The following is a 23,201-nucleotide window of genomic DNA, read 5'->3' as shown; positions in this document are numbered from 1 at the left end:
TTGAACGCTGTACATTGTATAATTGAATGTTAATATTTACTTCGCTCTTCTGAAATAGTTGACTTATATATATGGCGTAGGAAACGCTTACGCGATTATAGCCGAATCCACAAGAGCGCGCCATTCATTTCTTCTCCTTGCTTTCTGGCGCCAACTGGAAACACCCAGGTCACTTTCCACTTGGTCTCTCCAACGGACAGGAGTCCGCGGCTTCCTCCAGCGGGTACTGCATCGAACACTTTCAGAGCTGGCGTGTTTCCATTCATTCGTACAACATGACCTAACCATCGAAGCCGCTGTCTTTTTATTCGCTGAACTATGTCAATGTCGTCGTATAAATCGTGCAGCTCATCGTTCCATCGTCTGCGGTATTCGCTGTTGCCAATGTTCAGAGGACCATAAATCTTCCGCAAAACCTTTCTCTCGAAAACCCCAAGAGTCGTCTCATCGTCCACGCTTCTGCGCCATACATCTGCACGGGAATAATGAGCGATTTGTAGAGTTTGATTTTGGTTCGTCGAGAGAGAACTTTACTTTTCAATTGCCTACTCAGTCCAAAGTAGCACCTATTGGCAAGAGTGATTCTGGAGTTGGATTTTGATTTCGTTGACTTGTTTCTGTTAACTTTGTCAAAAACCAAATGTTCATCCAATCGGACTTAAGGTCAAGAAATTTTAAAATGCATTTGAACATTCATAAGAGTATTCTTTAGATATATCATAAAAACAAAATCACTGTCAGCAGAAGTCCTTAATACGTTTACCAATTCCAGAAAAAAATCTTCTTTTTAAAAATAGATTCCATTTTGGAATATAAATATTAATACTACCTAAGGGATTCTGAGAACCATCTAATACGATCTACTGAGATAGTAAATGCAACTGTTTTGGAGTTGTTCTCAAATTTGTTTCCAATTATCCATTTGTCGGGTCTAGCTATCAGATAGTATTGTGATTATAAGAAGAATGAATTTGAAAAAATAGGTTTAAATTAGAGATTGTTGCGTTATATATATTCATACGACTAGGTACTCTATTCGATGCACAAAGACGATCTCATAGTTTTAATGGTATAACCTATATGGAATCATTGATAAGATTGTAAAACTGTTTTGGCACGTCCACTTTAGCGAAAGCATAGGCAAATACGTGGTACAAAATATTGTCTGAGGATCCCTGAAAACCCTATAAAACATACTCTCGATGCTTCCAAGACTGTTCTCGAATTTCTCTTCTGTTCTTTCTCACCCCCATCGTCCTAAAAAATTATAATTTTATTTGCAAAAATAAGAAGTCCACAAACAAGCATTTTTAATATTATTAAATAAAATTCACACATTGAAACGAATTTCTGCGCACGTTTAAGCTAAAAATGTGTAACGAAACGTGTAAATAAAACGCTCAAAAAGGCCATTGAAACGAGCGTTTAAAGCGCAACAAATGGAAATGTTCGAATGTTCGTACGGGTACACTTTCACCTTCGCTTCAAGCGATGCGTCATTGACAGCGTGCTCATAATTTACAATAGCAACAACAGTAACAACAGTAACAATGCCAGCCAAACAAGCAAACAAAATTAACTTTATCGGAGAGTTTGCCTCTTAACTCTTTCTATTCAGTTGGCAAGCAGGCGAATTGAACGATAGTGTTAAAAAAAAAATATATATAAAAAATATAAAAACAAAAAAACAACCCAAAAAAGTGAAACATAAAAGGGAGTGGAATAGGCAAAATTGGGGAAAATGTGCTAAATGACGTTAATGGTATACAATAAACGGAATGCCTTAAATACTCGCACTTTGGGCTACTTAAAGCCAATAAGAAAATACCTTACGAATACACGTGTACTACACACCTACGGACGGCGGTGGTTGTAGAAAGAGCGACAAAGTAGAAAATGCAGCTTTCATGTTGTTATTATTGAGCACACTCGGGCAATCTTCGGTTGTGGCTACTGAATGCACCAAAATTGGTGTCGGACCAACTGCGGTCTTTTTTTTTTGTGTTTTGCTCTGTGTGTTGTTGTAATTGATAGCGGTGTTATGAAATTTACATAAGAAAGTGATTATCAAGAAAAGTTAAATGGAATGAAAATGAAAGTTGTTGTTAAGAAAACGTTGGAAGAATTTTAGTTGTGCGTGCGGAGAAAGGAAAATGTATAATTTCAACACAGTTGCCTAAAGATACTTGGACATAAAAGCTCAATTATTATAGATCACGTGAGTTGATTGAACGTGCGCTTCGTTGATTTTTTTTGCTTAAGGGGTTACATGGGTTTTGTGCGTGAAAAAAAAAAATTTATTTTCAATATTTTTCTGATACAAAAATTATTTAAAAAATTTTATAACATAAATATGCGTTTAATGAGGGATTACTAAAATTTTTGAAAAAAAAAGAAGTAAGGAAGGGCTAAGTTCGGTTGTGACCGAACATTTTATACGCTCGCAATTTATTTATTTAATTTTTTTTTAATATAACACACAATTTGACCCATATATTCGGTAAGTCCATCGAAAGTTGGAAACCCTAGTATTAGTTATATGGGAGCTAGATGAAGTTATGACCCGATTTCACCCATTTTGGGCACGGAGACATTTTATTAGAAGAAAAGTATTCCCTACAAAATTCTTCAAAATATCTCGGAGACTTATCTATATTTTCGATAAAAAAATTAGTAGCACTGAGGTCCTCATGTTCGATATATGTGGCCTTGAAAAGCTATGGTCCAATTTTGATGATTTTTAGATAGGCGATGCCACACTATATATGTAAAGTTCTGTTCTGATATCTTCACCAGTGCTTGATTTATATGCGCCGTCGGACAGACGGACAGACATCCAGACATCAAATCTACTCATCACCCCGATCACTTTGGTATATATAACCAGATACAGGGTTCGTTTAGTTTTAGGACCTTCGAACCTTCGTCAAAGTTCTTGTAAATTCCATCTCTATGACCTGTGGAAACTTTCATGAAGATCGGTAATGTAGTTCTCAAGAAATTTTGATACAGTTTTTACATTTTTGAGTTTCGAAATTTTTAGGCAAATTTGGGTTCGAGATATTGTAGAATTTAATAAGACTCAAAATAAATCGACTTTTTGGAGTCATGAAACCAAGGTGACCTCATTTTTTCTAGTCATTTTTTAATCAATAAAAAAACTATTTAAACTCAGAACCGCGTTAGTGCTGTCACTTTACATGTGAGTGAATATTTCAGAAAGCGTTCAACAGGGAAGTTTTTTTCGATTGGTCATTACAGCTGTCATACATTTGTTATTGTCATAAAAAAGTATCATATGCGTAACAATAGATGAACAAAATAGTGGACCAAAGCAAGCCTAGTACCGGCACAAAATCACAAATTGTGTTTTTTTAAGAACTTTTGTTCAACAATATGCAATTGCACGCTTCGTTGATTGCATGTGCGAAAAAGAGGATGATAGTCGTGACTTACTAATTTGACGCCGAAGTAATTAAGTATTCACTGATTTTTAATTGTTCTCTTCCATGACATGACTAGCAACCGTGTAAAAAGCATTTGTACATATGTAGATACATAGAGAGTTATTTATTTGTATGCATTTGGACTGCTGATGAATTGTAAATTGTCACACAAGTCAAATGGGAATATTTGATAACTATGGTAAACAAAATATAAACCAGTAAGGGAGAACTAAACTCGTGTGCCATCAAAAACGATGATACTTCAATGGAATACATATGCAATTGTGCTGAGAGTGATTTCGGATTTGGATATTTTAAAAATTTTATTAAAAACATTTTTTATATATTTTTTGAAATTCTCATGATTATACAAGTACGTGCATTACTTTTTTTTTAAATTTCCTTTCACATATCTCACCTTCACTTTCATACAATTGAGAGAACGCCGTTTTAAGACAAGTGGCCGTGGCGTATTCGATTTGTTTCATTCTTTAATCACATGATAATTTGTGTTGAGTGTAATTAATCGCTATTATTATACCCATTACTAGTCAGTCATTAATAACAAGTCACCACCGGCTTATAACCATTGTCCATTAGTGACGGGACTTTCATTGGTGTTTTAATTTACAGATCTGAGACATCGATGGAAGTGTTGGTTCGCATGCTAGCAAATATCTAGAAATGTTAATATGCATTATTTTACAATATCAAATAATTTTTTCGAGCCTATCTTGACGTTTTACACATTTTTTTGTGCTCTTTCTCATGCGCTCAATATTAATTGGCCTTCTAGATAAAGGCTACATAGCATCTGCAATTATTTAAGTAAAGTTTATTTACCAGCTCATGACAACTTAGATTAGCAATTAACAACCAAATAACTAACTATGAAGGCAAATAATAACATTTCACTGCAAAATTGAAATTGAGTTTAAGCTCGTCTACACACATATAAAAACTCACCACGGTGCGCCAACTAATCTGTTATAAACCGGATTTTTTAGTACGATATTAAATAGTTCAATTGACTTAAGTGTTAACTTTTCAAGGGCGTCTGTGCATATGCTCACAACAATCTAAAAGAGTGTAAAAGATGCAAATGTAAACCTGTAAACATGTAAAATCATAGACATAATTATTAAAAATAAAAAAAGCTTTTCTAAATCAGCACATAAAAGCCTTTTACTTACACAGAGTACTATATATAATTTGCATTTATTTTGCGTTTTGGTGATTACCATTCGGTAAATGCGAAAGAGAGACTCAGTTATTTGCAATAATGCAAATTCAAATATGCAAAAATACAAAACCAAAATAGTTTCGTGAAGATTTCATATGAATATATTTGTATAAGTATACAGCCTTGGCCAAAAGTATTAGGTACCCCACTAATTACTGAATTTTTTGTTTTAACAAGTGAAGCAATGAAGTTTTATTAGTAAAACAGTGAAAATACAATGAATTAGTGATAATAACATTAAAAAAAAAAATATATATAAAAAAAAATTAAAAAAAATTATAAAATATTTTATGAATTACTTAAAAATGCAATTTTTAGTTTTAGCTTAATTCAATTTTTTTAATTCGTTTCGTTTTAATTCGTTATTCGTTTAATCAACAGTTAAACACCCATGTAAGACATTTACAAAAAGAAGTGGTAACTTTGATAGCCACATTTTAGAATACTTGTATTTTAATGGGGTGCCTAATACTTTTAGCCAAGGCTGTATAAGTAAGAAAACCGCAAACGAGTTTTTTTTTGTTTATTTAAATTTATAAAAAATTTAATACTACTTGAGTGCTTAAATAATAATGATGCTTAACACTATTTTTTTAAAGTCGGTACCCACATTTCTTGTTCCTATCTCTGAGTATAAGACGAAATGCGAGAGACTTTTGGGAGTAGAGTCTCACAGGTACATATGTAGTTGTAATATATATTTTTTACCTGGATTGAAAATTAAGAAATTACCAATTTTATCATGAAACCATTGAAAATATAATAATATTATAATATATTCATACAAATGCCTGAAATGTTTAATGTGTTGACATTTAGTCAAGCTTTTGACCGGGAAAAGTGCTTTTTCAAATAAATTGCAAAATGAGTACTTGTATATTGCGGCAAGTCTCTAACCAAAATATCGGTCGTATCAATAATTTAAACTGATATCATTAATTAACTTCCATGAAACTATTTGATTTTACAGTTTACATGGCAAGTCGAAAGTAGACTACTGATTATGTGTGGGTTTAAGTATTATACAGCTGACCTTCGGAACGGGAGATCGCACAGTTGACAGTTGTCGACAAACCGATTTGATTCTCTCACAAATATGTCAAATTAAAAATTGTTTCATTTCTATCCAGTTCGCTTTACAAACTGAAAGCATGAGGCCTACGTTATTATAATTTTATTCCCATAAGAGGCTATACCAGTGTGACACTTCTAAAAAAGTGTTTTTCATATTTTTGCTTATTCGATAGTTTATACTTTCAAAAATATCCTGTGAAAGCGATAAGGCGTAACTTGAATAAGTTTTGAATGGCAGCGTTCTAAACAGCGACCGCTCGTAGATATACATATGCCGCTATAGTCAAAACTTGAAACTCGTTTTACTCGAAAGGACATTTTTAGAATTGCTTACAAGATATTTACCGATCGACTTCAAATGTAAACAGAGTATTCTTGAATATATTTACTATACAATGATCAACGATATTTTTGATTTGTTGAAAATTGTCAATTTGGCACTAAAAAAATGACAATTTTTTTACCTAAAAAACAAAATGTTTTTTCAGTACCATTTTGTTAATTTTTGATATTTTTCATAAATCGTAAGTCATTGTATAGGAAATATCTTCAATAACCTTTTTGGATTTTTATACTCTCACAACCTGTTGCACAGAGTATCATAGTTTTGTTCACATAACGGTTGTTTGTGTCACCAAGAAATATAAGAGTTAGATATGGGGTTATATATACATAAATGATCAGGATGACGAGTAGATTTGAAATCCGGATGTCTGTCCGTCCGTCTGTCCGTCTGTCCGTCTGTCCGTGCAAGCGATAACTTGAGTAAAAATTAAGATATCTTAATGAAACTTGGAACACATGTTCCTTGGCACCCTGAGGAGGCTGCTTTCGAAAATGGGCAAAATCGGTCCACTGCCACGCCCACAAAATGGAGGAAACCGAAAACCTATACAGTGTCATAACTAAGCCATAAATAAAGTTATGAAAATGAAATTTGGAACATAGGATCCCATTAGGGAGGGACACATTTGGATGTAATTTTTTTGGAAAAGTGGGCGTGACCCCGCCCCCAAATAGGTTTTTTGTATATAACTCGCAAACCAATAAAGCTATATAAGCCAAACTTTCTGCAGTCGTTTCTTTTAGCCATTTCCTTATACAGTCCAAAAATGAAAGAAATCGGATAATAACCACGCCCACCTCCCATACAAAGGTTAGGTTGAAAATTACTAAAAGTGGGTTAACTCCCTAACGAAAAACGTCAGAAACACCAAATTTTACATAAGAAAAGGCAGAAGAAAGCTGCACTGAGATTTTTTTACAAAATGGAAAATGGGCGTGGCGTCGCCCACTTATGGGTCAAAAACCATATCTCAAGAACTATTCGACCGATTTCAATGAAATTCGGTACATAACACTTTCTTGACACCCTGATGACACGGGTGGAATATGGGCGAAATCGGTTCACAACTACGTCTACTTCCCATATAACCCAATTTTGAATTCCATCTGATTCGTTCACTTTACAATGTATTCATAAGGAACCAATGAAGCTAGCGGAATAAAACTTTACACAAATACTGTATTTGAGCTGTGACATCACTTGTGGAAAAATTGTCAAAATCGAACCATGACTTTTCAAGGCCCCTGATATCAAACATGAAGAACTCAGGGCCTAAGGTTAATTTTTCACCGAAAATATAGGTAAATCCCTCAGATATTTTAATGTAATTCATTCCCTCTGAATTTTTTTCTTATAACAGTTTCTCTCTGTACCTGAAATGGTAAAAATTGGGTCATAACTTCCCCCAGATCCCATATACCTAATTATAAGTAATATTAAATTAAGTGAGCGTATAGTCTTCGATACGTTGTATCTTGGTGGTGAAAACGAGTGAAATCGGTTTAGGAATTACCTCAGTCCCCATATACTATTTATGATGATTTTCGTTATTCTATTGAACTTTATGCCGAATATATGGGTCGAATTGTGTTGTCTTTATAAAATTACATCAATAAATTGCGAGAGTATAAAATGTTCGGTTACACCCGAACTTAGCCCTTCCTTACTTGTTTTTATTTCAGCTGCTCATTTATTTGGCCGGAATCAGGTCAGCAGTTGGAGTACTTTTTTTTTGGTACCTCCGAAGATAGCACCTAACTCTGTTATTTTTCAATATTTTTGTAGAAAAATATCTTAAAAGATGGCTGAAATAACCAAAAAAACTTCGAAACATTTGATAGAGTACTTTCTTTAAAAAGTCATCACGAAAATCGCCTAATTTTTCATGGGTTATACTGTTATAGCGAGTCGGCCCCGAATATGCCGGGATGATTTTACCCTGACAGTATAAGTGTTCTATTACCTCTTAGTCTGGAAGAGTTATCTTATTATAAAACAAAAGTGTAATATGATCGATATAAAGTTTGGCAAAGTTCGCGTTCTATTAAATTGTTCGATGATAATTGATATGCACATATGTTGAAATAAATAGGTGCGGATACTTGCGGTTAGTCGTTCTTGCGATCAACTAACCTAGCAAAAAGTGTTAGTTAGGTGTGTTCGATTTTCTTGTCGTGAATGTAGAATTCATAAGAAATTCGCAAGAGAGCATTCATAAACAAGTAAGGTAAAATAGCAAGTGACTCATTTCAGTTCAGTTATGGCACATTGCTGTATTTAAATATATAGAATGCGGATAAAAGATAATAACAGCTTTTGAAATTACTGTGAAAGGTTAATAATTGGACTGATCACAACATAAGCTAAACATAAAAAAATCACGATCGACCGAACGTAGTAAGGTAGAAGAACGTATGACTCATTTAAGTCAAATTTAAGAATTGTTTGTTGTTGTGTATCAGAATGTTGTTTAGAATGTTGCATATGCATATCAATAAAGCATTATAGAACCAGCATTCTAGAACAGAAGCTAAGCTTTCTTGGGCCGTAAGCAAATAACTCAATATTTGGTTTAAATATTTGGCAACCCTTTTCAAAAATATTTTGAAACTGTTAACCATCTTCAACTGTTTAGTTAGAAATCCATTTTTTAATAATCTTGAGAGTGTTAAATCTGCTTGTTAATCATTTCTAAATTATCTTCTATTTGGTAACCATATTGTAGTAAATAATTTTATTTTTTAAATTTTCAAACAGGTGGCAACCATTTTGTTTCTATATTAATATAAAACTTTCTTAACGATAGCATTCTGTGTATTGCGATGATGACGAAATTTCGTTGCAAAATTTAAATTCAATATGTCTGGCGGATGGACTTATAACTAAGTATGCTAATTTTTCAAAAACAAAAATACACACTAAAGCTAAAATGACACACAACAATTGTTCGTTTTCTACATGCTTATTTACCATTGTCTTCCAATATTACGCTCCACACCACATCGCCTCACCGAAAACCGTTAAATCGCAAAAAGTATGCAAACCATTAAAATATAATTCAATCAACCGTCACAGACGCATCAACCATCAAATGCCAGCGACCGCTTTGGCCAACTGCTGTTGTTGTACGACCAGCCTCTGTCCGTCTGCCATTGACCGGATAGCTGGTCGAATGATTTGTTAAATGAAATTCGTTCGCTCTTTTCTGCTTTTGGCCACCGTTTGGCGTTTATATTGCGAAATTGATTGTTTATGCATGCAACACCTGTTGTGGGCCATCATTGCGGTATAATTTGTCTGTTGTTATTGAGCATTTTTATTGTTGTCGCTCGTGTTAGAATCATGCCAGTAAGCATTTCAATAGAATCCACATACGCTGAAATGTTTCATTAAAGTTTACAACTTCTCTCGCACCGAGCGCGGCAATGATGCAAAGTGGTGCGATAGTTTATGTCATTGTTGGTGATGACTTTAAAGCTGACTAAACTACCAGTTTGCAATTAATTATTAATAAAAGTGCGCTGCGGAAATGCCCATTTAATTACAACCATATATGGGATGAGTGTGGATATGCTTAAAAGATTTATTTTTTACTTTTCTAAAGAATTTCTAAAGATGAGAATATACGTACTTCGAAGCGGGAGTAAAAGCGTGAACATAATACTCAGTAGAAAGTAATTGAAATTGTGTGGCATCATTCCCAGTTTCTCACTAATATTTTCGATAAATACTGAGTAATAAGGAGCTCTATATTGAACATTATCGTTCTCTTATACATAAGTAATTAATCCATACTTGTGTCGTTCAATTCAGAACAGGTCGAAATGAACACCTAAGACGATGCAAGTCCAAAAATGGTTTTGGATCTCCATAAAAGTTATCACTCAAAAGTTATAAAAGAAACTCTTTGGACCAGAGCTCTCGATATTCGACTACATGGATTAACCAGATAGGTCATTATGCGAATAATAATACTCGGTTTCCGGTATCCGTATAGTCGTAAGTCGCCGAGTATTCAATTAACCGCTCATTTCCGACTATCCGGTTAACCGTTCTTTGTCGACTATTCGAATAGTACAAGTTCATTCACTTTTTTATTTTTTTATCTCACGAAAAGCACACAAAAACAAAGGCTGGTTGGATTTCAAACAATTAATTCAAATAATCGCAGCAGAACAAATATTCGAATAGTCGTTCTACTGCGATTATGATTATTCGAATATTATCTTCTTCTTCTTGACTGGCATAGACACCGCTTACGCGGTTATAGCCGAGTCTAAAACAGCGCGCCACGCATCTCTCCTTTTGGCAGTTTGGCGCCAATTGGTTATACCAAGCGAAGCCAGGTCCCTCTCCACCTGGTCCTTCCATCGGAATGGAGGTCTCCCTCTTCCTCGGCTTCCACCAGCGGGTACTGCATCAAAAAAAATATTCGCCGTTGCCAACCATAAATCTTCCGCAAAACCTTTCTCTCCAAGTGTCTTCTCATCGGATGTTGACACCGTCCACGCTTCTGCACCATAAAGTAGGACGGAAATGATGAGGGACTTGTAGAGTTTAGTTTTTGTTCGTAGAGAGAGGACTTTACTTTTCAATTGCCTACTCAGTCCATAGTACTACCTGTTGGCAAGAGTGCTTCTGCGTTGGATTTCAAGGCTGACATTATTATCGGTGTTGATGCTGGTGCCTAGGTATACGAAATTACCTACAACTTCAAAGTTATGACTGTCAACAGTGACGTGTTAGCCAAGACGCGAATGCGCTGACTGTTTGTTTGATGACAAGAGATATTTCGTCTGGTCCTCGTTCACCACCAGACCCATTCGCTTTGCTTCCTTATCCAGGCGGGAACTAACGGCGCGGGTGGTGTTTCCAATGATCTCGATATCATCGGCGTACGCCTGTAGCTGTACACTCTTAAAAAAAATCGTACCTTCTCTGTTTAGCTCTGCGGCTCGAACTTTTTTAAGAAGTCACACGATAGCGAGTCACCTTGTCTGAAACCTCGTTTGGTATCGAACGGCTCGGAGAGGGTCTTCCCGATCCTGACGGCCGTATTAGTTTTGCGGGGATACCAAATTCAGACAGCGCGGCATAAAGGCAGCTCCTATTAGTGCTGTCGAAAGCAGCTTTAAAGTCGACAAATAGATGGTGAGTGTCGATCCTCTTTTCACGGGTCTTCTCCAAGATTTGAATAGTATCAATCGGTTAATATTCATACGAACGTCTACAAACCGGATATTCGAATAATCGGTTTTCAGGTTATTCGAATAATATTAAGAGCCCTACTTTGGACCTATTGTTAATTCAAATTTTGGTATGCAAAGTCTAAGTTTAAAATTGGTATCGGGCGAGCCTTTTATTGTTTCAACATCCACCGGATAATGGATAAAATTATTTTCTTTATATTGTATAATAAACTGGACATTATCAAAAAAAAAAAAAATTATACTTTAAAACTTTCTGAAAAATATTCTAGCTTCTGATAGACTAATGTGATCATCTATACAAATAATATTGGGTTCAATGTGCTGATGGGAGCTTCTTAAGAGCATACTTCAATGCTCAAGTTTCTTAAAGCCATGCTGACAAATAATCAAATATACTTACATAATACACCTTCGACCACAGTTTGCCACCACAAAAATTCACAATGGTACCAACAATTTTATTTAGGTCAACTGTTCTTCAATAATTACTTACCGTTTAAGTACTTTTCACTTGCAACCGAAATTATGCAATTCATTCATGCTCGCCGGCAATTAGTGGAAAAACAATACGGAAAGCAGTCCGAAATTTTACGGAACCACCTCACCTCCATCCACTTGAGCAACTGTGGTGGCATCAACGCCTATCGAGCGCATCAACGCGCTGTTGATCTGATAAAGCCAAGCCAGTGCCTGGTCAACAGACAATTGATGACGGCGCATAAACTTAGCGGTCCAGTAGTTTAGTGGGCTTATATAACAGCGAGTGTTGGTAAGGAGAGTAGGAGAAGGTGGAATAAGCAGATAACAGACAGCAACGTTACTTGAGTCAGCGCTGCAACTGATTTTCAAGTGAAGCGGTATACAGTACCCATTTGGTGCTTGATTGGTTTTATATACGTATTTAGTCTAGCACTTTTTGTTTTAGCAAGTTTCCTTTGAACTTTAATTGCGCCTGCTTCACGTTTCCAATTAAACTTTTGTAATTACAATGCCTGAGCGGAGAAATTTCACGAGAATTAATTTTTGCTTTGCGTTATCAATTCTTATAAAGCAATTATATTTACAAACTGAATTCTACTTAACTGTGATTTACTATTTCTTCCATAATAAAGGTCGCGTGTATGCAGCTGTATAGCATAACCACCTGAGCCGTCAATCCCACAGATAGGAACACGACAGCAGTTAGAATAAATTTACGTCTGTGACTGGAAGTAGTGCCCGCAGTTGGAGAAGTGCGCTCATGATGACAACCCGCCAACATAGTTTCCGATGGCGCCTGCTTATAACGGCCATAGTTTTGCTAAGCGGCAGTCTGTTGCCAGCAGCATATGGTAACTATGAATACTTGTAAATTACTATAAATTCAAAACTTAAATTTCCCTTTCTCTCATTTCAGGTTTCCCCTTTATATTCAACACCAACCGTAAAGTGATCAACTGGACTGTGCCGGCGGATGACTGGGAAATCAATGCCGCGCCGCGCAGCATTACACCGCACGTGGAATTGAAAAAATTTCCGAACCGCACCAACACCGAACCCGCACTGAGCGATGAAGACTTTCTGGCGCGTTTGCGCCAAATCAAGCGAAATGAGTCAACGGCGCGCATGTTGTGGTATGACACCACACCGGATGGCCTCAGTTATCCACCCTTTGTGGACAAGGCGCTGAAGCTGTTCAATCTAAAGCAGGTGGCGTTCGAGATCGAGAACAGCGTAATGTCCAAGGTTTCATGTACCGCCTGTAAAGCTGGCGCCGGCCTATTGCAGCACTACATACGCGCTGGTAAAACCGAGGCGCAGATCATTAAATTGATTTACGAATTCTGCGTTAATCTGAATATACAAAGTCCACGCGTGTGTGAGGGCGTGTCGACGCTCTTCGGCAGTGAAGTGATTTATGTGCTGCAACGCGTCAATCTTGGACCAGATGAGATTTGCAGTTTTGTGATCGGTGACGCTTGTGGCGATGTGTACAATCCCTATCATGAGTGGGAAGTTATCTTTCCGCCAGTGCCAAAACCACCAGTTGCCGAGTTGGGTATGCCAAAAGAGGCGGCGCCATTCTTCAAAGTGCTTCACATATCAGATACACACTACGACCCCCACTATGTGGAGGGTTCCAATGCTAACTGCAACGAACCGTTATGTTGTCGTCTGAGTAGTGGACGTCCCTCGAACCCCAACGATGCGGCTGGGAAATGGGGTGACTACCGCAAGTGCGATACACCCAAACGCACGGTGGACAATATGTTGGAGCATATCGCCGATACGCACAAAGATATTGACTATATACTGTGGACGGGTGATCTGCCGCCACACGATGTTTGGAACCAAACCAAGGAGGAGAACTTGGAGATTATCAAGGAGACTGTGCGTCAGATGACAGAAAAGTTTCCCGGCATACCAATTTTCCCAGCGTTGGGCAATCACGAAAGTGCGCCGGTGAACAGTTTTCCGCCGCCGTATGTGAACCAAGTGGACATCTCCATATCATGGCTGTACGATGAGTTGGATGTGCAATGGCGTCGTTGGCTGCCACAAAGTGTTTCGCATACAGTGCGTAGAGGCGCGTTCTATTCGGTGCTCGTACGGCCAGGTTTCCGTATTATATCGCTCAATATGAATTATTGTAATAACAAAAATTGGTAAGTACTTAAGATATAATTTTATGGTTTGTCTCTTGAACTAAATTTGAATACTGCATAGGTGGCTACTGCTCAATTCAACAGATCCGGCGACAGAGCTGCAATGGTTCATATATGAGCTGCAGAGCGCCGAGTTTTCCAACGAGAAAGTACATGTGATCGGTCACATACCGCCAGGCCATCCAGATTGTTTGAAGGTCTGGTCACGCAATTTCTATCGCATTATTTCGCGTTACGAAAGCACCATAACCGCACAGTTCTATGGACACACACACTTTGACGAGTTCGAAATGTTCTACGATCCACACGATCTCAGTAAGTATATTTGCAAAATAGATTATTTGAAATCGCAGTAAATCAATTAATAATGTTTGCGCGCACAGGTCATCCCACAAGCATAGCATATATTGGCCCATCCGTATCACCTTACTATGATCTTAATCCAGGCTATCGTGTCTACTATGTTGATGGTGATCATGACACTACCACACGTTTGGTCGTGGATCACGAGTCTTGGATCATGAATTTGAAAGAGGCAAATCTTTACGACTATCCCATATGGTATAAGTTGTATACCACACGTGCTGCGTACAATATGAAGGCACTCAGACCGGCGGATTGGAGCAACTTAATCGATGAGATGGCGAATAATCAGGAGTTATTCGATTTGTATTATAAGTGAGTTTAGGTGGTAACTAATGTTGATGGATTAAGCTAGTAACAACTGCTGGTTAGATTGTTGGTGTTGTTGTTTTAGCCGCATAAATCACACCCCAAACATGTTTGATATGAAGAGGCTCCTTCTAAATTCCTATTTCAATTTGCAGAAACTATTGGAAGAACTCGCCCATACGTCCTGTTTGCGACGCCGAATGCCGGAAACGTATGTTGTGCGATTGCAAGAGCGGTCGCTCGCACGACAGACGGCACTTCTGCGAGGACGTTGAGGCGAAAGTGGACGATGGAACGCCGAAATCATGGAAGTCATGGCTGTACCGTGGCCTAACGAATTCGTACGTAAATCTATTTGTGTGAATGCATAACTTTTGTGTACTTAAACTTGAATTATGTTATGTCTGGTGAAATTGTTACTTGTATATGTTCTTGGAATCGGCAGATATATTATGATATATTGGAAAAAAGTTTCATAATTAGTGTTACATGGTAGTTTGTAGTTTATTGCTGTAGAATACCACTTCACATATTAAAAACACTCTTGATATTAAAAATATTAACTGCACACACACACACTCACACTGCTATATATGTATATCACCAGAACAAAAAAAAAAAAAAAAACAAAATTTGAAATTATTTTATTTTTTTCGGTGTATTTGAGTCATTGTCCTCTCAGTCTGCCACTAACCACTGCTTGTCAGCTGCTTTGCATTGTACATACTCCGTTATCTCTTATCTTTGCCTATTTTGTAGAGTTTCAACCGTTACAACCACATATGAAGCTGTCTCACACATTCTAAGTGTCTAAGTACCTATTATAGTAAATAATCTAGAAAATACCGCTAATCACCTATGTACACCAGTATCATACACACCTAATCTGTTCGCTCATCAACTACGGTGGCGAAGAGTTCATTTGAGGTGTAGTGTTGTCATTTTAACCAAAAATTAACTCATTTTACTTACTTATTAATTAATTATGCTTTAATAAACACTTATGCAACAACAAAATGGTGTTTGGAACAACAACAACAAAATACACACATTGTACTACACAAAAAAACTGTGCGGCTAACGGCACAAATTGCACCGCTCCTCCGTGCAGCGAGGAGAACAACGTGGCGGCTGAGACCACAACCGAAAAATGGCGGATACCCGATGTGCTTTACATATATACACGCTGAGTGGGTGGCAGCGCGGAGGTTTTACCAATACACACACACATATGCATAATCAACTTGCTTTATATTTTATAATTGGATAATGGCTGATTAATGGTGGCACGGTGTGCAGGGGTTTTTGGTCTATGGAAAAAAACTAAAGAACACGAAACGTACAAAACTGTGAATATAGAGAATATAGAATGTATATACAATACTTTTAAATTATAAACAATTTTTAAAAACTTTATTGCAAATAAAATGGGTTTGAAACAAACATTCTTTACACACTTTTCCGCAATCCCCCATATTTAGTTATAGTCTGATCTCGTCCATTACGTACCTGCCCAAATACCTGATGGGCTTCGGCTGAGCTGCAGCTGACGCCGGTGAGATACGACGTAAGCATCGGGAACACCTGCTGAATCCTCAAATAAAGGCCAAAATGGACGTTCAACACGAATCGAATGGAGGGAGACCACAGAGATGTGTGTACATATAGCAAATTGAGAAATTCTCCTGTAAAAGTGCAAACAAACCAACTCATTCGCAAATTACATGTATTTTATTTTTTAATTACATATATAAGTAGCGCAAGTTTAAGTGTATGTGTGTATATTAGTTATGTGATTATTAGCATTAAGTATAAAATACTTTTAGTTAGTGCATTAAATCTCCAATTTAATCAAAGCAAAAAAATTAACTAAAATTTAAACTAATACTTATCACACGTTTAGTTGTCTCTAATACTCGAAATTTCTTATTTCCAAAAACGATTTTGGCCCGTTCGCCCATTTTGTTAATTGTAAATTTTAAGTTATTCATAATTTTTAGCCACACAGTCATAGCTAACAGTAAACGCACACACACGCACACACACAGTCATAAAGTAAGCATTGCGAACCATGTCGTACACACATGCCCGCACACCTGCAAATACACTCATACCGTTAGTTACAATGTGAATGGAATAACAATGTGCATATACTCGTATATAAGTTATAGCTAAATTAGGCTTAATGTCGAAGTAAATAAAAAAAAATAGTTTAAATTGAATATTTGTCTTTCAATTATCAATCTCAATTCTCACTAAAGCTGCTTAAATGTTGGTTCGTACAGTGCAGAAAGCTTTATGCTTTAGTAAAGACACGAACCAAGCTGGACAGTTTGACGGTCACTGGCGTATATGATTTGAAATTAGGGTCTCCCAACAATTAGGTATTTTTCTTATAGTATGTTTACATATGAAAATAATCTCGTTCAATAATCTAACCGTTTACATATAGCCAAATGAGATTATCATTTGTCAAATGTGTTGTATTTGTTGTTGTATCACACATCTTTCTCTCACTGTCGGCCATTTTTGTTTACCTTTTCATTTGACCTTTCTCCTCTTCTTCGCAAAATTATCGATAGAAATCGAAAGTTGTATAAAACGAGATAATTTTATAATCTCGGATTATCAAGAGAGGAATTTTGTATGAACAATCTCGTTTCTTATTTACAGATTATCGAGTTAAGCTCTTAAATGGAGATAATCTCGTTATATGTAAACATTGTATTACCTAATTATGAGGGATTATGTTATTTCTGTGGACAGGGAATATTATTTTACATTTATATTTTCAGGGTAAAGTAATAAACGTCTGTCAAATTCCAAATGAAACAATACTAATTTTGGTGCCTGATCTTGACTATAAGATGGTTGCAAAAGAACCTCCCAAACAAGCGTACGAAGCTTCTACCGAGTCTCTATGAACATGTGTGGCCTATCGTTATCCTGATAGAACACAACTCTTTTCATATAGGACAGCACGACAGCTTCGATTTTGGTCGTAGGTCCACACATCACTTTTCATCAAAGTTAACCAATCATTTTAAAAAAATTTGATTTTGTTGTGTTTCAGCAGCGATTCGCAGTTGGAAATTCGGTCGATGAAGTTTTTCGTAAACTCGTGTGACGAGCTTCTTCTTCTTCTTGACTGGCGTAGACACCGCTTACGCGGTTATAGCCGAGTCCACAACAGCGCGCCACGCATCTCTCCTTTTGGCATTATGGCGCCAATTGGTAACACCAATCCTGGTCCTTCCGTCGGAGTGGAGGTCTCCCTCTTCCTCGGCTTCCACCAGCGAGAGAAAAAGCAGAACTAACGGCGCGGTTGTTGCTTCCGATGATATCAATATCATCGGCGTACGCAAGGAGCTGTACACTCTTGTAGAAGATTGTACCTTCTCTATTTAGCTCTGCAGCTCTTATAATTTTTTCCAGCATCAAGTTAAAAAAAGACGCACGATAGTGAGTCACCTTGTCTGAAACCTCGTTTGGTATCGAACGGCTCGGAGAGGTCCTTCCCAATCATGACAGCCGTATTAGTTTTGCGGGGATACCAAATTCAGACATCGCGGTGTAAAGGCAGCTCCTTTTCGTGCTGTCGAAAGCAGCTTTAAAATCGACAAAATGGTGGTGTGTCTCGATCCTCTTTTCCAAGATTTGGCGCATGGTGAATATCTGGTCCATGGTGGATTTTCCAGGTCTAAAGCCAAACTGATAAGGTCCAATCAGTTTGTTGACGGTGGGCATTAGTCTTTCACACAGTACGCTCGATAGAACCTTATAAGCGATGCTTAATCATCAAGAATACCGATCACACTTCTGCAACGCGAAATCAGAAATAATGTATTCCTTTTGTATAATTTTGTGAAATTTTTATTTAAAAATTCCGAAAACTCAGCCGTTGGTACCTCATCTCCCAAAACGTGTCCACAGAAAAGGCTCTTGCCGTGGACATCATAACTCATTATTGGTTGATCTAAAATCAGTAAACCAAAAATATTTCGATAGCAAATGGATAAATCTAGTTAATGAACGAAGGATAAAATAAAATATTAATTTTTTTTTTGACAGATTAAAAAGAACTCACTTTTTTGGTCAAATTTTCGATATACGTATATTGGCTCGAAAAAAATTTAATAAAAGAATAAAAAAAAAAAATCCTTCGTTCATTAACTAGATAATGTTATTTCAAAGATGTGTGCAAAATTAGAATAAAATCTGTTCATAACTTTTCGAGAAATCATGTTCACCGACTTAAAAAATTGAGTTTTGAGATAAAGGCGTTTAATGTTTTAAATTGAAACGTAACTTTCGAAGGTTCAATCTTTTAGAATTTTACTCTAATCAATTTTGTAATATTTTAAACATATTATACTGTTTTATACAGCAATATTTTTCATATTTTGAAACCAACCTAACCCTTATTTATAATTAAGAATAGAAAATTGCGCCAATTTCAAATTGACGAGCATTCACTGTACTTCACATGGATGTATAGCATCTACATATATCCATGTTCTTCACTGAACCACACTTCATTGCAATGGAATTCTTGTTTGGCCAAAAACTGAATGAGTCGCTCGTTGCCGCCATCGCAATAATCGCTTACTACCGATAAACCCACCGAATGCATTAATGTGTCGTAATTAATGTCAATACTCAATTACATAGATCAAATTTAGATATGAGCAATAGAAAATTGAGACAATAGTTGAAGCGAATAAGCGAGTCGTCAAACGGTCTAATTGCCATAAGAGAGGAAATGGTGTCTAAGGTACCGAAAAGTAACAAGATCGACGGTGCGACGATTACAAAGCGTGGAGACATGTGTTTGTGTGTGTCTCAAATGACTATGTAAATTCAAGAATTAAGTTACCGTTTGACAATCATAACGGTAAGTAGTAGAAGGTGATTTTTGAATGAAGTTCAGTAGCGAGAAAATAGAATGAATTAAACACATAGAAATGAAAAAAAAATCCTACAAATACTTTCAACTCAACTAACCAAGCGTTCTAATTACTTTGCAAGGGTTTCGGTAGCCAAGCGGGCGACTATAAGTGTATGCGTGATCATATGATTATATTATATATTCAGTAAAATATTCTAGTTGTTTATTAAATTTCAATTAATTGGCGCTTAATTGCCAATACTTAACTGCTGATTTGAGGAATTCCTTCTTGCAGTTTAGAAATACACCACGCTTTCCTTTCCCCCCACATTCGTCTAGCTCAGCATGTTTCGCTTCACATTCAATACCCATTTGAACTGGACTCACTTTTCCACTGACTAATGTGAATGCATTGAAAAATATTATAAATCATAATAAAATCGTTGTTCGGTCCAAAGTTGGGGCACGGAAAGTAAACATTGTGAATATGTGAGTATTAAGGTCGTAGAACTCTTGTGAACCCGACGGTGAGTTCTTCTAAAGAAAAAGGTGTGAACATTGCTGATTCAAGTCAAATTGCTTGCCGGTGCTTGGACAAGATATGCAAGTATACTTAACGTCAAATATATTCGGTATGTAAGTAAGTATGTAAGTACTGGGATTATGCATTTATTCGACTGGGAAAATGTTATTTGTCAGCAAATATAACGCGACACAAATATAAATACATGCAGACAATGATATGCCGAATTAAATTTGCCTATCGGGGAGTGTTTTACCCTTACTCAGATAAACTCTGCCAAATCCTAATTTATATTTTCTCAATTCTGTTTAATTCGAAAACTCGGAAGAAGTGTGAAAGTTGAGCTGTCGAGGACAGAACTAACCACTTCTGACAGCTGCTTTCAAGATAATGTTAGCTTAAGGGATGGTAACATAATGATATGATATTGTTCTAATGTGTGTGACATTGAACCTTTCTCTCGAATAACTGTATAATAGAAAAGCATTTGTGTTTAAGAACATCATTGTATATGTGAAGCTTTTCTATTGGAATAAAGCTGATCTTTTTATCAATTTTCGATCGTTTGAAGAGAATACAAAACATAATGGAATTTTCTTCTTTTGTTTTTTAAAATAATTTATAAATCTTAGCTTCTGAGCAACATTGACGTCGGAATGGGAGCGAGTTGGGAGTCCATGGTCCACTTACGCAAGAGCGCTGGACATACAGACATTGCCAAGCGCTGGACAACAACCAGCACCTGTGCAATGCTTTTGGACCACAGTGGAGCGGTCTCAGCAAGGTCCATCTTGGCGCGACTGGTCATTGTCCGATAGGCACGCATGCGTTGAGACTAGAGATCCTGGCAGATGCAAATTGCCAAAGCTGTTTGGAGGAAGGCGTGGTGGAATCATCATAAGCTGGATAGCTTTTGCCAGACTGAGGTTGAAACGCTTTGGAAGGCTCTAGCTAATTAGCTAGAATTGACATTAGTCTACTCAAAAAGTTTGTAACAGATTCCAAACGTTTAGCCGAATCATAGCGGTATTTTTGATCCATTAGGAGTTTATTGGTATTACAAAGGACAGCGCACAAAACTGTCCAAGTACGGACCTACATATATTCTGTCAAAAAGTACCCGGAAATTTAAAGTAAAACACAAACAACTTATCAATCATCTAAATTTATTGTATCCCCTTCAAAATAGGCCCCTTCTGAGGCAAACAATCCAATCAACGAAACACTTTTTAAAGCTATATTCCGGGATGGCCTTCAGTTCTCGTTGCGAATTAGTTTTGATGTCTTTAATGCTCTCAAAACGGACCACGAAGTGGTAATTTGGAAACAGGCAAAAGTCACACAGTGACACCTTATTTGGAGAGTATGTATGTATTCGATGATATTTGTTGAATTTTTGTGTAAAAACTCTTTCATTTTTGAAATCTTGGGGCACCAATACACCAATACGCATACTCAAAACATCAACCAATATATGACCACCAATCTCATGAGACATGTCCATTATTGGGGTTATCTCTCGCAAACTATAAAGACAATTTTCGAGCACTATTTCCTTTATTTTGTCGACGTTTTCTTCAGTTGAAGAGGTCGAAGGCCGTCCTGAGCGTGGCAAATCCTTCACTTCTTCTCCCCAATCTTTGAACGATTTATACCAATCGTAAACTTGAGTTTTCGACATGGTTGAATCACCAAATTTTGTTTTCAACATTTCCAACGTTTTGGCACAAGAAATTTCGTTTGAACCACAAAAAATTTCACACAAACTCTTTGTTCAATATTTTTAGCCATAGCAAAAATCGCAGGTTGACTTGTTCCCAATGACGCCGTAAACAAACTAAAGGACACATGGCAATAAAAATTGACGCAATAGTGGCTGACGGTTGTGTCAACTGGAAATAAAAATTTTAAATATTTTCAGCAGGAATATTTAAAATGAGAATTTCTGGGTACTTATTTGACACAATATATGCAGAGGTCTGCCTATTAACCTTACCTATTCTAGTCTCTCATTGCACTTTTTTCAATGACATTGTATTTAGGAAGTTTAAAATGTAAAGGAGTCCACTAAGTAAAAGAGATAAGGAGTACAAGAGGTTAAAACCATCGAAGGTAGTATTTGATTTCGATACATGTACATTTGGTTAACTGTGTATTTCGGCAAAATTATTCTAATATTCTTTAATTGACAACAAATACACATACTTTGCGGATTCAATAATTTTAGTAACTCATATGTCAAGCTAATGCACTTCAGTGTGGTTTCAACGAAATGCATTTCGGCTACATCTGAAAGGTGGCGCCAACAGCAACCATTTCCAGCAAAAAAGTCAGCAAATTTCCGAATTTCAAATGAATTAGCGCCATGCAGTTACAGTGCTTTGCTACCAACTTCCCAAGAAACTGAGATAAATTCGTTGCAATAATTCTTCACCAAATGCATTTAAGAATATTTCGAACGAAAGCAAAACGCCACAACAAATTCTGCTATTTAGACACGGGTTTATTGAACCCTATGAAAAAGGTGACTACATTTTTCGCAGTGAAATTATCGAATAACAGTTTAATTTTGGTAATCAATTATAAATACATACAAACACATTATGAATATGCAGTTATTTGTAATTGCACGAATTGAACAGTGATTCCCTGAATACGATGCTTCGCGAATTTATACACAAATATACAAGTACAAGTATTTGCTTTATCTAATAATACTTTGAATTGGTCGAAAGTGTACGATAAGAATTGTTGGAGCTGCGGCGAGGCTTGCGGCTGGTGGTAGAAGAAATGTCGCGCACGTTTTGGCACAAATAAAAGTTTTCCTTAATTACAGCACATAAATACATACATACATACATATGTACGAATATTGTATGTAAACACACATTAAAATAAAAATATGAATATGTGCATATGAGTACGCGCTGGGCGTGCGACCATTTGCAGATTAGATTGTTTTATCTGTCGTTGCTTTGTCTTTTTCGGGCTACCAAGTCTGCTGGGTTCGCTGCCACTTGGCTGATTCAGCGCTTAGTTCAATGATCGAAATCGCCAAGTTTGAGTACTTTTTGTTATTTTCTACGTTTTAGCGATCTCAACCACCCACGCTTATCAGTCATTTGCAGTTTTCACCCATACCTGTTCTTTTTTT

General features: G+C 36.7%; 1 protein-coding gene across 3 annotated transcripts in view; it reads left to right on the top strand.

Annotated features, from left to right (window-relative positions):
* The window catches only part of Smpd1_1 (sphingomyelin phosphodiesterase), a 31,234-nt gene extending 14,376 nt beyond the window's left edge, over window positions 1-16,858 (top strand). The window contains exons 2-7 of one of the 3 annotated variants that reach the window (XM_011190761.3): window positions 12,432-12,650; window positions 12,716-13,964; window positions 14,026-14,279; window positions 14,348-14,642; window positions 14,792-14,977; window positions 16,118-16,858. In XM_011190761.3, the coding sequence (XP_011189063.2) occupies window positions 12,560-12,650; window positions 12,716-13,964; window positions 14,026-14,279; window positions 14,348-14,642; window positions 14,792-14,977; window positions 16,118-16,175 (2,133 nt within the window). In that variant the 5' untranslated portion in view covers window positions 12,432-12,559 and the 3' untranslated portion in view covers window positions 16,176-16,858. Of the gene's footprint in view, window positions 1-12,431; window positions 12,651-12,715; window positions 13,965-14,025; window positions 14,280-14,347; window positions 14,643-14,791; window positions 14,978-15,395; window positions 16,080-16,117 lie in introns of those variants that run through there. The other 2 variants (XM_011190760.3, XM_011190762.3) reach the window with 2 other exon arrangements.
* Window positions 16,859-23,201: the final 6,343 nt, after the last annotated feature.

Source organism: Zeugodacus cucurbitae, chromosome 6, assembly GCF_028554725.1.
Source record: "Zeugodacus cucurbitae isolate PBARC_wt_2022May chromosome 6, idZeuCucr1.2, whole genome shotgun sequence".
Classification (NCBI taxonomy): domain Eukaryota; kingdom Metazoa; phylum Arthropoda; class Insecta; order Diptera; family Tephritidae; genus Zeugodacus; species Zeugodacus cucurbitae.
The sequence above is the reverse complement of the archived record's forward strand: the minus strand, read 5'-3'. Positions and strand labels throughout refer to the sequence as shown.